Genomic DNA, 15,544 nt, shown 5'->3' with positions numbered 1-15,544 from the left:
ATATATATTCCATTGTGTGTGTATTTAGTGTTGTTTTCATCAACAAATTTTTATCTCTCTCTCACTAAAGTGGTTGGTTTTAACATCACTGTTTTATCAGCAGTGTTGCCGACTTAGTGAATGGGCTATTTGTAAATGATTTTCAGACCCCTTAACAACTTTTTTTGAAAAGCACCTACCAACAATTCTAGCAACATTTTTGACTTTATGGTCAATATTTTCTGCAGATTTCCTGCAGATTTGCTGTTTACACAGCCTGCAAGATATCAGGAGTGGTTTCAGGACAAGGGTGGTAGTAGCCTAGTGGTTAACACACTCGCCTATGAACCAGAAGACCCAGGTTCAAATCCCACTTACTACCATTGTGTCCCTGAGCAAGGCACTTAACCCTAAGTTGCTCCATGGGGGACTGTCCCTGTAACCACTGATTGTAAGTCGCTCTGGATAAGGGCGTCTGATAAATGCTGTAAATGTAAATGTAAATGTAAATGTAAACTCCTGAATATCCTTGAGTGGTCCAGCCAAACATCTCTGGAGATCTTAAAACGCTTCCAATCCAACCTGGTGGAGCTTGAGATGTTCTGCACAGAGGAATGAGTGAACCTGGCCAGGGATAGGTGTGTCAAGCTTGTGGCATGTGCGTGAAAGGATTGAGACAAATAAATAAATGTGATCTCAGTTTTATAGTTTTTAATACATTTGCCAAAACCTCAAGTAAATGAGGTGTTGTGTGTAGGATGTTGTGTGTAAGAAAAAAAATATATTCATTTTGGAATAGAACTATAGCATTAAAAATGTAAAAGTGATGTACCGTGAATACTTGTACGGATGCACTGTATCTAGACTTAGCTCCCTGTCCAATCCACAAACACACACACACACAGAGGATGAGCTTTTCTGCAGGCACCTCTAATCAGACTTAATTAGCAATTTAACGAGGAGTCTTCTAGGTGGTGGCATCCTCTGGAGTATGTGATCTCACAACAGTGTCACTGATCACCTTGCATATTATTGCTCTCCTACATGATGCAGACCTGTGGCTGTGTGTATCCCCAAGATTTATTCTACTTCCTGCTAATTATTCTAATGGGCAAACCATGCACAATTACACAGGTGTAATCATGCCAGACTTTGACTAATCTCAAAACCTTTATTCCTGTGGATTTAAAATGGCTCGCCCCATGTTTCGCTTGGCATGAGAACTGAATTCTCTCTCTGTGTTTCTCCCAGCCAGAGGAGTTTGAGGCTGTCCACTCTCACACCTTCCGTGTGAAGACATTCAAAAAGGCAAAGAGCTGTGGGGTGTGTAAACAGGCCGTCACTAAAGAAGGGCTTGTCTGCAAAGGTGAGTTTTACATCTTCTAGCACTGTCATAATTTCCATCACGTTCTCCCACATTAGCATCATAGCTTAATATAACTTTATATATATTAAAATAATATTATAATAATAAAAAAGTACTACGTGATCCAGCACTTATTTATTGATCTATAGTAAAATATGGTAGACATTTGGGGATGATTAATTAAAGTGATAAAATTAATGTAGCCCACATTTGCTGATGCAGCAGATACTCAGCTAGCCTGAAGAAGGCAAGTTTTGTTGCTTCTTTAACTGTATCTACAACAATAATTAAAAGGGGTTTTCCAATATATAAATAAATCTTTTAAAGTAGAATTATTCTTATTCTTATAATTCTTATAATAACATAATAAGTGACAGACTTGCATTGTTCAGCACAACATTCCACTGGAACTTTCTGATAATGGGCAGATATTCCATTCCATTCATTGAGAGCCATCTCCAGTTTGTCATAGCCATTTACAATATTAACAATGTCTGCACAGCATAGTGAGACTAAGTGAAATTAATTGATTGACATTGTGATACACAACAAGCACAGCACACAATGAAATGTGTCCTCTGTACTTAACCCTGCATCAACCGTAGTGAGCAGTGGGCAGCCATGACAGGCTCCTGGGGAGCAGTGTGTGGGTACGGTACTTTGCTCAGTGGCACCTTGGGATTCGAACGGCAAGAAGTATTTGCCTTCAAATGTACCTAAGTATCAAAAGTAAAAGTACTTTGATTTATAGGGGGTCTAATGTCTAATTTTAATTTAGTGGTTAAATAAATTATTTTTAGGTACATTTTTACATCATTATGTTACATCATTACTCTGCTGCTGATAACTATTAAAATTAGTCTATGTGCACTTTTTACAACAATTACGACATTACCAGAACAACTTACAGTGACATGGACAATCATCCTGGAGACACGCAGGGTTAAGTGTCTTGCTCAGAGACCGTGGCTTCAGATCACTTTTATATTTTTAGACTGTAGTGGAGACCATAGTAGTGGAGTAATGATTTTTGAGATTAAAATGTACTGGAGTAAAAGTAAAAAGTCTCCACAAATGTAAATACTTCAGTAAAGTACAGATACACTAGTAACAAGTACAGTAACAAATTAGATTTACTTCATTACTACCCACCACTGCATGCAGAGAGGCAAAACTGTCCAGATACAAAGTAACTGATATAAAGGGTCGTTTTAAGATCGGTTTGTCATCAGAATCCTTCTTTGAAAAAAGTTGCCTAACATTTGAAGGGCCATGATAAACAGTCTGTGCAAGAATACTTAACTTCTAATCATTCCCACCACACACACCGCATTTCTGATGAATGGATGTTGGTTTCAGCACACACATTATACTAAAGGCTCTAATATACTAAAAGTGTATAGGTTCCCACTCAGACATACTCACACACATGGCCTGGGCGACATGTACTGCCAAAATTAGATATATTAGCCCAGATATCTCTGCCCCAAACAAATAAGAGCAAAGTAGGGCAACAGACCAGACCCAAGAGACCCTGCTGGACACAAGCCTTTCTTTCTTTCTGTTTCTCTCACTCTCTCACATTACTCTTGACTCATATCTCTGTTCTCAGGTTGGTAGGGTGCACAGCGCTGTCTTGGCTCATTATCTTGAGTGGATCAGTGCTTCAAAAGCAGTGGTGTAAGAATCTGTGGGCCATATTTCACACAGTTTCCCTTTGGAAATTCGAGGTATCCTGCTAGTCTGAAATACCGTAATCAGAAGGTTGCTGGTTTGAATCCTGATCCGCCAAGGTGCCACTGAGGTGCCACTGAGCAAAGCACCGTCCCCACACACTGCTCCCCGGGTGCCTGTCATGGCTGCCCACTGCTCACTCAGGGTGATGGGTTAAATGCAGAGGACAAATTTCACTGTGTGCACCGTGTGCTGTGCTGCTGTGTATCACAAGTGACAATCACTTCACTTCAGCTTCAACTTGTTTGCACAACCCGTCATTGCTGTCATTACAGCGCACTCTGCTGGTTATAAGAGGGTATCACTTGTTTCAGAGTGAGGTCATCCTGAAGAATAAATCTGGAATGTGGAATGTCTTTTTTGCTAATGTTTATGGTTGGCATAATAGGTAAGGAAAGGTTGCTGGTTCGAATCTCACACCGCCAAGGTGCCACTGAGCAAAGCACCGTCCCCACACACTGCTCCCTGGACACCTTTCATGGCTGCACACCGCTTACTCAGGGTGATGATTAAATGCAGAAGACACATTTTGTTGAGTCACTATTTTCTGTGCTGCAGTCACAATATGCTCCAGTCACTTCACTTTCATCTAAAAGTTTTATTTTACTTACATATGGGCTATTTGATAAATGGAAATCCTTATTAAAGTCTTTCAATCATTCCTGAATTTAGTTTGATACACCAACATGTACTCTGTAACTCTGTAACAGAAAGTGCTGTTACACACTTCACTTCAATTAATCTAGAAACTGCAATTTTTGCCCTTCTTTAGCCAAACAGCTACAGTTGGGAGAAAAGCATCGGCAAACATTTTTACCAATTTTACCTTCTGCCACGTGATATATTTTCTTGCCTTTCTTTTAAGAATGGCTTTAAACAAATGATTCTTTCATCCATAAAAAGTCATTTTTTTGGAGGATGACTGTGAACAGATTGTCCCACTTGAGCCAAGGATCTGACAAGGTCCACCAGAGTTTCCATGGGCATGTTTGCTGCTTCTCTGAACACTCTTTACTTTTTAAATGGATTCCATGATGTGGTAGGTTTGCTGCAGGTTTGCTGCCCTGCTTTAAACTTCACAAATCTTCTGGTGTGTCCTTAGACCTTCATGAATCTATCACAGAATAGACATATTTTAGGACAATGCAACACACAAGCTATTAGCACTATCTCATCTAACATGAAACATGTCCAGGACAAACCAGCACAAAAGGTTAAAACATTTTTGGGTGTATTTGGCATAAGTTGATTCTCACAAAAAGACTGTATTTTCACTAATAGGACAATGAATACAAAGAAAAAAAAATCCTCGTCTCAAAACATGTAAAAAAAAAGGACACAAATATTGTCAAATGAGAAAACTTTTACACTCTTCCCGATCAGGATTAAATAGAATCACCTCTGTTGATACATTTACATAGATTTAGCTGACACAAATATAACATTTACATTTACATTTATCAGACGTCCTTATCCAGAGCAACTTACAATCAGTAGTTACAGGGACAGTCCCCCCTGGAGCAACTTAGGGTTAAGTGTCTTGCTCAAGGACACAATGGTAGTAAGTGGGATTTGAACCTGGGTCTTCTGGTTCATAGGCGAGTGTGTTACCCACTAGACTACTACCACCCTTATATAACTCCCATGATTCTCACTACACCACAATGTTAAGATGTAACTAAAATTGTTATCATGAATCTTTTAATAAGTAACTATAATCTAATTTGTCGTGTGCATGGCCCTGGTGGTGGAGTGGCAGCCGTGACAGGACACCCCCTATGAGGTTGATATGCCATCGGACCCAGAATGGACCAATGTAGCGAGGCCCCAGGTTCTTGTGTTCAGAGGGCAGGGGCAGCCCCCTGATCGAGATCCAGACCTGGTTCTCCAGATGGTCGAGCCGGGCTGACGGGCGCCAGGGTTCTGACAGTTTCATGGACCCTGCAGTGCATTTTAGGGCACGATGGACCAGGTTCCAGGTGTCTCGCAGTTGTTTCACTTGCAGGTTGACTACTGGCATGGCTCCCTTGGCCTTGTCTGTGGGGAATCACGTGGGCTGGTGACAGCCCTTGGGATGGGGGCAGCATTGTGACAAAGTTGAGCGACACATGGGATAATGGCCTATGCAGTCTTTTGACCAGTGCAGTCTTTCAGTCTTATGACCAGCACAGGTGTGGCAGGCCGCTACATACTCAGTAACATCTCTGGGAAGGCCTGGCCACCAAAAAGTGTGCTGGATTAGCTCCTGCATGCAATGTCATCCGGACTCTGAGGGCCTTGGAAAACTATGTTTGGTCGGGAGGGAGTTGGGAGAAGGCGGCTCTTTGGTACCTGCTGGAGGAGAGTCCATTGGATTGTGGCCAGGATGTAGGTTGCAGGGACAATGGGGTCGGAAACATGGTACTCCTCGTCTCAGGTATACTGCGAGACAGGGCGTCTGTCTTGGTGTTGTGGAAGCCCGGTCGATATAACAGTGTGTAATCAAACTGGCCTAAAAACTGGCTGGGAGGAGGTTCAGCCAAGAGGTCTCAGGAATGTAATCCAGGTTCTTGTGATTGATGATGACTAGGAACGGGTCTGCAGCTCCCTCTAGTCAGTGGTGCCATTCCTCCAGCACCAGCTTGACTGCTAGCAGTTCGCTACTACCCACGTTGTAGTTCTTCACAGATGGGCTGAGACACCCCGAGAAGACAGCAAACAGATGCATTTTCTGGTTTGCAGGGATCTATTGGGACAGGATGGCTCCCATCCCCTGATCGGAGATGTCGACCTCCACAATGAATAGCAGGTGATGATTGGGGTGGAGGAGTACTGGAGCTGTGGTGAGGCCGTCAAAAGTGTGGTGGGTTTAGGACTCCATTACACTGTTATAATCCCTGCTCTTGGTTTCTCGCGTTGGGTGACAGGGAGCTGCGGCCAAGTGCTAGATCAATGTCAATCAGATTCATGGCCGTCCCTGAATCCACCAGGGATTAGCCAGGGGATGATGTTGTCCAGTTGATGGCGACAGGTAATGTGGACCGGGTGGTGAAGCACAAGGGGGTGTTTCTTTCCTTGGGCATAGACTCCTCAGGGGCTTGAGGAGGTGTGGCTTTTGGGGTCTTGTACACACGCGGTGGATCTGGCCTGTGGAACGGAGTGTGCTGCCAGCATTCTTGGTATAGTGAAATGTGAAAGTGAAGTGATTGTCACTTGTGATACACAGCAGCACATCACACGGTGAACACAGTGAAATTCGTCCTCTGCATTTAACCCATCAACCTGAGTGAGCAGTGGGCAGCCATGACAGGTGCCCGGGGAGCAGTGTGTGGAGATGTTGCTTTGCTCAATGGCACCTCAGTGGCACCTTGGCAGATCGGGATTCGAACCGGCAACCTTCTGATTTTGGGGCGCTTCCTTAACCGCTAGGCCACCACTGCCCCCAGTGCGGTGACACTGTCCAGTGTGGGTCCCTAATCCCGGTTCACCAGTTCGTCCTTCATGGAATCTCATAGCCCTTGGTAAATGTTGGTGGTGAGAGCAGAGTTGTTAAACTGGCTGTCATTCGCGATAATCCGCCATGCTTCATGTCCCCTGTGGTGATTGGTTTGTTGTAAAGCAGCAGCAATGGAAGGGGAGCGTGAGCAGACGCACGGTTTAGGTTAGAGGTTTCCTCAGCAATGGGAAGAAGAGAAACAGGATCTACCATGGCGTAATTGTGGAGAATCGACAGTCCGAAGCGGTTGATACTAGAAGGGCTCGGCGTGTCAGAGGCAGAAGAGTAGACATTTCACGTGAGCATGAAAAAGCTGTTAGGAGGCCACAATGGTCTGTGATTTAAAATAAGTATGCACATAGCACAATTGGTTGAACTGGATTTCATTGTTATCAGCAATATGGGTCGAATACAAAACTTTTCGGATTTAAAGTATTTTGAACATGATTTTTGTTCTGCTTCACAATATACCCTTTTTGTGTTGGTCTATCACATACAGTCCCAATAAAATACATTAAAGTTAGTGGTTCTCACCTGGCAAAGAAGGAAAAAGAGGTTTGTACTTATTACTGTACCTACACTCACATGCACGATGTCTATTGTCTAAAAAATTATGTCTAAAAAATTATGAAGTGTGTCACTAATTGTTTTGTAGGAATTCAGACAAATAATGTTTTATGAGAAGTCATTGATAAACCCATTAATACACACGACAAAATGTTTTAACTTGTCATATGAATCAATGTGCCAAATATAATTAGGTCCCTTTGGGAAGTGCTGTCTCTGTTTACACCTGTATGCTGATCCTTCAGAATAATATGGTTATTTTTATGCTTTAAGGCTATATTCTCTGCACTTTGTCAGCATCCATCTATAACCATGCATTTACCTGGATGAAGTCAATAACACAACCTAAGTCTAACCTGTAGTCCATTGGCTCCGCCTGTTATCTTTCAGTATGCACAGAAAATGAGTCCGGCAGATTACAAACCACAAGAGCGGCAATAATGTCATAGTATGAAATTCCAAAATGAAAATTCAACTTAATTAGCTGAGTCCTATCCATCATGAGCATAAAATTTTTAAGTGAACATTTGAGAGACAAATGTCCAATTCATAATTTCAGTTAAAATATCTTACCCAAGGCCTCTGTCTCTGGTAAAACAGACTAAATATGAACGTCTTTCTGGTACATCCCATCTCTTTCCCTTGACAAGGTCTGATAAAATGGTTAGGAGAGGATTGCTGAGAATTATTTTTCTCATAACTATGACAAAATTGAGAAATTTTAAATGGAGGCCTTATGGGCACAGCAGCCACCAGGGGGAGCCAACAGACGGAGACATGGTCAACAGTCTTTTTTCAGTCTTGGTCTCAACCAGCTTAGGTCTCTGTTTTTTATTAGTGTGTCTTGGTCAAGTCTTGGCAGTGTCTTGGTCTTGGTCTTGACTACAAAACTACTAATTAGGGACTAAATAGTGATATTGTTCCACCTGTTGGGACAGGGGCACCATGAAGATGGTAGATATGATTCAATTGTGCTTTAAGTTGCATCGCTGCTATCCTTCACTGTTGTAATTATTGACTATTGTAGTTTGTTGCTGTTACGTCCTGGTCCTGGTCAAGAACAATCAGAAAGACGGAGGGAAATGGCACAAACGTTAAGCGGGGTCATTTTAATAAATCGAAACAGTCACGCCTTGAAACAAACTACAGTCAGGCCACGACAAAGCACCGGGTAGACTACTGTGGACAGGGCATATGTCTGGAGTATTGCCCCCCTTCTCCCTTTCCTCTTGTCGCAGCAGACCCACGGCAAATCAGACTCAGGTAAATTACAGGCTCCTCCTCCAAAATGACCACGGGACGTAACACTAGTGGTTAAGGAAGCGGCCCCGTAATCAGAAGTTTGCCGGTTCGAATCCCGATCCGCCAAGGTACCACTGAGCAAAGCATCGTCTCCACACACTGCTCCCCGGGCGCCTGTCATGGCTGCCCACTGCTCACTAAGGGTGATGGGTTAAATGCAGAAGACAAATTTCACTGTGTGCACCATGTGCTGTGCTGCTGTGTATCACATGTGACAATCACTTCACTTCAATTCACTTAACTTGCACTCTTTGTTGTCCTGTTCTTACTGTAGTTTGTGTTGTTTTTTTGGGATGCAGAATAGTCCTGAAAGAATTGCTTTGACTTATTTTGATCTTTACAAATTTGGTGAAGAGTTCAGTGGAAAAAGCTTTACTCCATCCCGCAAACTGCTGTAGAGTCTGTATAAACTCTTGTAGCCTGACAGCAGTGGGTCTACAGTGCAACTGCAGGTGGGAGATGCTGGGAAGGATATTGATTGCTGTCCTGGTGAACGATGGGACTGTAAACTACTGTGCTGTGGGAGATGGTGTCAGGGAAGCACCAGCAAGTGTATGTGTGTGTGGGTGTGTGTGGGGGGGGGCACTTTGTTTGAACCTCTTACATCTCTGTCTCGCTCTGGTGAAAACTGAACAATGGTTTTCATTTATCAAACCTCTGAAAACCCTGCTGGCCTTAAAGCTGTCAGGAAAACATAAGGTGTATGTGTGTGAACAGTGCCTGCATCTGAACAGCATCTGAACAGATATTTAGACAATTGTTCTCTTACTGGTCAATAAGTACATCCGTCCATCCATCTCACCGGTCAGTTTTCCTGTCAAACATCCTAATGAAATTCCTCTCCAGTGTGTGTGTTACAAAGCTGAAGTAATAATATCTGTTGTGCTTATTTTCTCTAGTATGCCGGCTATCATGCCACAAGAAGTGTGAAGTGAAGGTAAGGACTTTTCTGTGTACCATTCCTTACTTGTGTAACTGGGAGCTAGATACCTGACCTCCATACTGAACAGCCCAGTTACATAATCTATCTTTCTCACTGTCACACTCTCTGTTTCCTTAGACCTGTGTGGCGTGTTCACTAGTTTTAGGTCAAAGGCACACTCATGATTTACATCAATAAAAGACAAAATCAACATGATTTTTAATGATGTCTGTGCATGTGACATTGATGGGTATGAATAAAGGGCATTAGCAGGAAAAACAGCTTTTGCTGCAGGAGAGATGCAGCAGGCAGGGAGTGCAGGGTGTGCATATGGGTGCTCGCGGGTGCTCTTGATGCAGTTCGGCAGAAAGCTCCGCAGCGGGAGGTGCAGCATGTGAGGAGACAGAAGGAGACTATTTGTAGAGACATAGAGCCACTTGTGTTGTAAAATGAGACATTTCTCTTATTTCCTGTCTGCCATGGGGACCAGGCCAGCATGGACTATTTCGCTGAAATTTTATGGTATAAGATTTTTGTTATTTACCCGGGTTGTGAGGTTTCAGTTCTCTGTGTGTAGGAACTCGCTAATAAAACTGACATGTAGCCAACCTACTACTGGTGTGTGTGGAGATGGATTAAAAGCAGAGGATACATTTCATTGTATGCACAGTGTGCTGTGCTACAGTGTTTCACAATGACAATCACTTCACTTTTCCCCCTTCAACATCATTCAGAAGATTCAGAAAATGCCTTTTGTATATTTGCTTTTTGACACATTAAAGGCTGAACCAACTCCCAGCATAATCCAACTTTAATATCCTTAAAACAATACAAAATGAGTCTCAGTTGTGTGTGCTGTAGAGTCTGTACGTGCCTGTATGACCTCCCTACAACACCTGGGCATGCTCCTGAAGCGGTGGTGGATGGTGTCCTGAGGGATCTCCTCCCAGACCTGGATCAAAGCATCCGCCAACTCCTGGACAGTATATGATACAATGTGGCATTGGTGGATGGAGCGAGACATGTCCCAGATCGGATTCAATTAGATTCAGGTCTAGGGAACGGGTGGGCCAGTCCAAAGCATCAATGCCTTCCTCTTGCAGGAACTGCTGACTCTCCAGCCACATGAGGTCTAGCATTGTCTTGCATTAGGAGGAACCCAGGACCAATTGCACCATCATACGGTCTCATTAGGCGTCTGAGGACGTCATCTCGGTACCCTAATGGTAGTCAGGCTACCTCTGGCAAGCACATAGAGGGCTGTGCAGCCCCCAAATGAAAGGTTGCAGACTCCGTTTCATGCGATCACAAGAGCGAAAGCACTGGCAACATTAAAAGCGACCAAAACATCAGCCTGAAAACCTAGAAACTGAGAAGTGGTCTGTGATCACCACTGCAGGACCACGCCTTTATTGGAGACGTCTTGCTAATTGCCTATAAATTCCACCTGTTGTCTATTCCATTTGCACAACAGCATGTGAAATTGCTTGACAATCAGTGTTGCTTCAGTAATGGACTTGTGTTGTTACATTGTGTTGTTATGGTTCAAACTACCCAGGTTCAAACTCCACTTACTACCATTGTTTCCCTGAGCAAGACATTTAACCCTGAGGGACTGACTCCGGGAGTGGGAACTCCTGTTACTCTGAATGTCTGCAGCTGTTCTAGTCTGTATATATAGCCTGTCCTCGTCGGGCCCTTAACATGTCTGATGTTTATTGCTGTGTGCTCCTGTTACTTGTAATAAGCCCCTGTTTGCTGTATGGCTTGTAAATGAGTTTATCTATTCGCTATGATGCCATGACAAAAGGACCCGACTGTACCATGGACACAGCCGACTTGACCCCATCAACGGCTGATATCCTGGCTTCTTGGCTCACCAGGAGGCACTGCCAGTCCCTTAGCCAAGGAATGGCTTCATGTCCAACAGGGTCCCAATGGGCTATCATGTTCGCTAGGCAGTCAAGGCGGTCTAGGCGGTCACCGTGTCCCCTTCATGGCAGTGTCCAAAGGTGAGGAGAAGCAGCTCATCTTGGCGGTTTTCTGGACAAGAACGAGAGTGGGGCAGACTGTGGAGGATCAATGCCAAAGGGTTCAGTCAGCCATGGGGCGCAGAATCTGCATGGACCTGTGGCCACTGGCCTATGAGCCGCCCAGGTGCCTAATGGGAGGGACACCAGGAGTCGTGCCAAGGACCGGGAGATCTTTCAGGGACCTGAATCCAGAGGGGGTACTCCGGCTGCACGATTCAGGCTGGAGTTTTGTTGTGTTCCCTAATATCCTCATTGTCTTCTAGCCTGTTTAAATGTTTACCTTTTGTGCTTTGTCCTTGTGGGTTCCTTGAAAGACGCTCTGGTTAAGGGCTTCTCTGATAAGGGCTGTCTGCCTGTCTATAGACCAGTGGTTCTCAACCTGCGGCCCGCATGCGGCCCGTCACAAATGCAAATGCGGCCCGCGATGCAGACCACGTAAAAATAAATAAATAAATAAATTAAATATACATAGAATAATAATAAATGGTTTTACAATTCATTTTTAAAAATGTATTAAAAAAATGAATGTATTAAACAAACTTTGAACAATATTTTTGTCACATAAATTCATTTTGGTCATCATGTTTTCATATATGCACTTTCCCTGTGGAAAAAATCAAGGACTTGACTGCAAGTTTCGGTTTGCCTCATCGCGTGCTCGAAGATGAACTGATGGATGTTCAGGCAAGAGGACACAGCCAAACCGCGCAGCAGTCATCCTCAGTTGCAGAAATGTGGCGAAACATCTCTGGACAAAACCTCAGATTATTAAATTCAAAAGTGCTTTCCAAATTTGGATCCACATACATTTGCAAATGCACATTTTCTGCAATGACGCGCATCAAGTCACGTTTCCGTGCGCGTCTTACAGACTACAACTTACAGTCACAACTTCATTGTGCTGTTACTCCTTTTGAGCCGAATTTCACCAAATTGGTCGGCTCCCGACAACATCAGGTGTCCCATTAATGGTAAGTAGAATTATACTATTTAATGATAATAATACATCAAATTATAATAATTTTAGATGCGTTGAGGACGTCAAATGTAAATAATATGCGGCCCGTGAGACTTGAACTTGGACATAGTGCGGCCCACTGCAAAAAAAGGTTGAGAACCGCTGCTATAGACCCAGCTGTTGTTAGGTCACCTAGAGTGCCTCAGAAGTGTTGGAGGAACTCTTTAATCGCTTGATGTGGGGACTGGACCCTTTTTCATATGTAGATTGCAGCTTTAGAGTGTATTGCAGCTGACCTGCAGACAGAGTCAAAGCTTTAAACAACTTGGACACCTAATTATTCATTAACTGTTTCATAAACTCAGAGTTAAAACCGATACTCAGGGTTGAGTAACCATGAGCTGTCCAACTCTGAGTATTTGCTTTCAGAATGACTAATACCAATTAGTTCAATCAACGCGGAGTTGCTTTAACCCCAACTTCCATTTACAGCATTCATCAGACGCCCTTATCCAGAGCAACTTACAATAAGTAGTTACTGGGACAGTCCCTACGGAGCAGCTTTGATTGTCTTGCTTAGGAACACAATGGTAGTAAGTGGGATTTGAACCTTGAACCTAGATGAAGGGAAAGAGTGCTTGATTTCTATCTAGGTTAGAAATTATAATGGCAGCATTTGCCAATTACAAGCACATTTTGAAAAGAAAAAAAGCATGTTCAGCGTCATTAATATTATATAGAAAATGCAACGCAAAATAATCTGTACAGAACTGAGAGCATGTCCGTGATATATCACATGAGCAACATAAGAGCTGAGGTATGACATTCACAAATTTTTTTTAGATAATCTAAAAAAATTTACATTAAAACAGAAATCACCACGAATTATAAAATGTCCAAACGTGATCTAATCACTCTCTCCCGCTCTGCAGAGAGCTCAGGCTTTAATGTATACTGGCTCTTCAAGAATGCCATGCCTGACACTTCCTACTGTCAGGTTTCCAATAAAAGAAGCGAAAGTGAAAGTGAAGTGATTGTAATGCAGAGAAAGAGTTAGTTAAAGGGTTAGTTATTAGTTCATTTAAACTGACTTTATGAAACCGATGACCCAGAATTTACGTTAACGCAGGGTATACTGACTTTTCACAAAATCTGCTTTCTGGAACATGATCTTGTGAAATCATGCCAACGTGTCCATGCCCATTCACTGCACTATGACAGAAGGGCATTTAGTAGGGCAAATGCATGTAGCACAGGGATCACTCTGTCTGGCTGATACCAACACAAGCACTTCAAAGACACTGTTGCAGCTTGTCTCCATGAAAACATGTAGAACGTTGACAGAGAACGCTTGCATGGGCATCACATGACTATTTGAGTGGTGTGTGTTGAGCTCACCACAGCATCTTCCAGCAGACTCAATATAACTGTTTCTGCAGGGTCATGGAGAATTTTTCTTCTTGGAAGGTTCTTATTCCAGTTTCTTTCTTACTGCCCTGCTCTTGCCTGAATCTTTCTTGGATCCTTAATACATTGCTTATAGTTCATTGATTCACTCATTTTGTGTGTTGCCAAGTCGATTCCCTTCCTTTACAATCCTGGTTTTCTTTGTCTGAACAGCTGTATGATTACACATCATCAGAAATCCTCTTTTATGTTTGTTCTGTATTGTATCTCATTCCCTGAGGCTGTGTGATTTAAGATCAGCCCGGACACTGCAGTCCAGCAGGTCCTTCTCCACTTAATTTCCAATTTCTGGCTGCTGAATTGATATGTTGGGGGAAATCTGTGACTTCTACTTCTTTCCAAATCCTCTTGAGCAGTCTGAATCAGCCTGTCCGACATGATTATTGTCAACATCTTATGTTACAGTAGGGCACCTCAGGTTTTAACAAACTGTGGATTTAAACCATACTCGCCTCATCAGTGGCAGAATCTTCAATTAGTAATTTAGCAAATCAGAATCTCTAATCAGGTGACTTCCCGTCATCGTTTTATCCCAGCTCTCTCTGACAGTAGCTGGTTTTGGATCAGAAATGTCTGTTTATATTTAGATTTTTAATAAACGAAGTAATGTATATTCTCTGTCAAGTCTGAAATGAAATTTGAGCAGATAGTACATAGAGGCAAGGAATGGAGAAAACAAGGGAGCATATATAAGTGGAAATTCTTAGAGTTGAGACAACGAGGATGTGGTGCCACTTGGTGGGTCAGACGTACAAGGACATTACTTTACCTGAATTTTTTTTAACCTTGTCATACTGTTGAATGTACAGAGCCCCTAAAGCACCATTAACTGAAAAAAAAAGATTTATTTTTATTTAAAATAATTTATTCTAATTTAATTTTCAAAATTTTTTTTTTCCAATTCATGGTACATTTGGGGTTTTGTAGTTTTGTAGTAAGCAAGGACTGCAGTAGTAAAATATAGAATGAGAGGGACGTCATGTTAGTACTCTTATTGTTGAAAATCTGATTTAAAATTTCAGCTTTAACAGTCAAATTAGGACTCATGTGACTTTAACGTCCCTTAAATTCACTTTTTGGCACTGGAATTAGCCTCTCTGTGAAAAAAAATTTAGATGAAACCTTGTATAGGGAAGCCAAAACTGACATTGTTAGGTCTGGCTCCTCATCCACATAAGCCCCTGTAGAAATCACAGCCAGCTCTCCGTAACAAAGATCGTGATTATAATTTGCTTATGAAATTCATTGCACATTAAAATGTCAATTTCCCTAAATTGAATCTGATAAAGGTCATGTCCGGCCCCCCTTTTTTTCCTGCAGTGCTGGGGCAGTGGTGGCATAGCGGGTAAGGAAGTTTTGCTGGTTTGAATCCCAATGATGGGTTAAATGTAGAAAACACATTTAGTTGTGTGCACCGTGTACTGTGCTGCATTCTTTCACAATGACAATCACTTCACTTTCACTTTCAATGGCTTCGGTCGCAGCACTGTTGTGCATCATGTGTTCAACTAGGGCCCAAGCTGAAGTTCTGTTCTTTTTGGCAATGGAAGACTTTGTCTCCTCCACAGTAGCTGTCTGGAACATTAGTAGCCTGGTACACGCACTCTCTTGACAAACTCTTTAAAGTTTTCTGGGCAGGCTAGTCCCTGTAAAAGGAAACTTGCTGCATGGAGCTGATATGGCAGCTAATATTAATTTGCAACAAAATCCTTTTTCTATGTCTGAGAAAAAGCTACAGCTT

The 15,544-nt window shown here is 42.6% G+C and overlaps 1 protein-coding gene across 4 annotated transcripts in view; it reads left to right on the top strand.

Moving 5' to 3' along the window:
* Positions 1-15,544, top strand: part of tns1a (tensin 1a) — a 77,536-nt gene that overhangs the window by 19,110 nt on the left and 42,882 nt on the right. For all 4 annotated transcript variants that reach the window (XM_028953841.1, XM_028953839.1, XM_028953840.1 and 1 more), the window contains exons 2-3: positions 1,231-1,345; positions 9,323-9,360. In XM_028953841.1, the coding sequence (XP_028809674.1) occupies positions 1,231-1,345; positions 9,323-9,360 (153 nt within the window). The remainder of the gene's footprint in view (positions 1-1,230; positions 1,346-9,322; positions 9,361-15,544) is intronic.

The sequence above is a fragment of the Denticeps clupeoides genome, chromosome 15 (assembly GCF_900700375.1).
Source record: "Denticeps clupeoides chromosome 15, fDenClu1.1, whole genome shotgun sequence".
Taxonomy (NCBI): Eukaryota; Metazoa; Chordata; class Actinopteri; order Clupeiformes; family Denticipitidae; genus Denticeps; species Denticeps clupeoides.
This window is presented reverse-complemented; position numbering and strand designations above follow the sequence as displayed.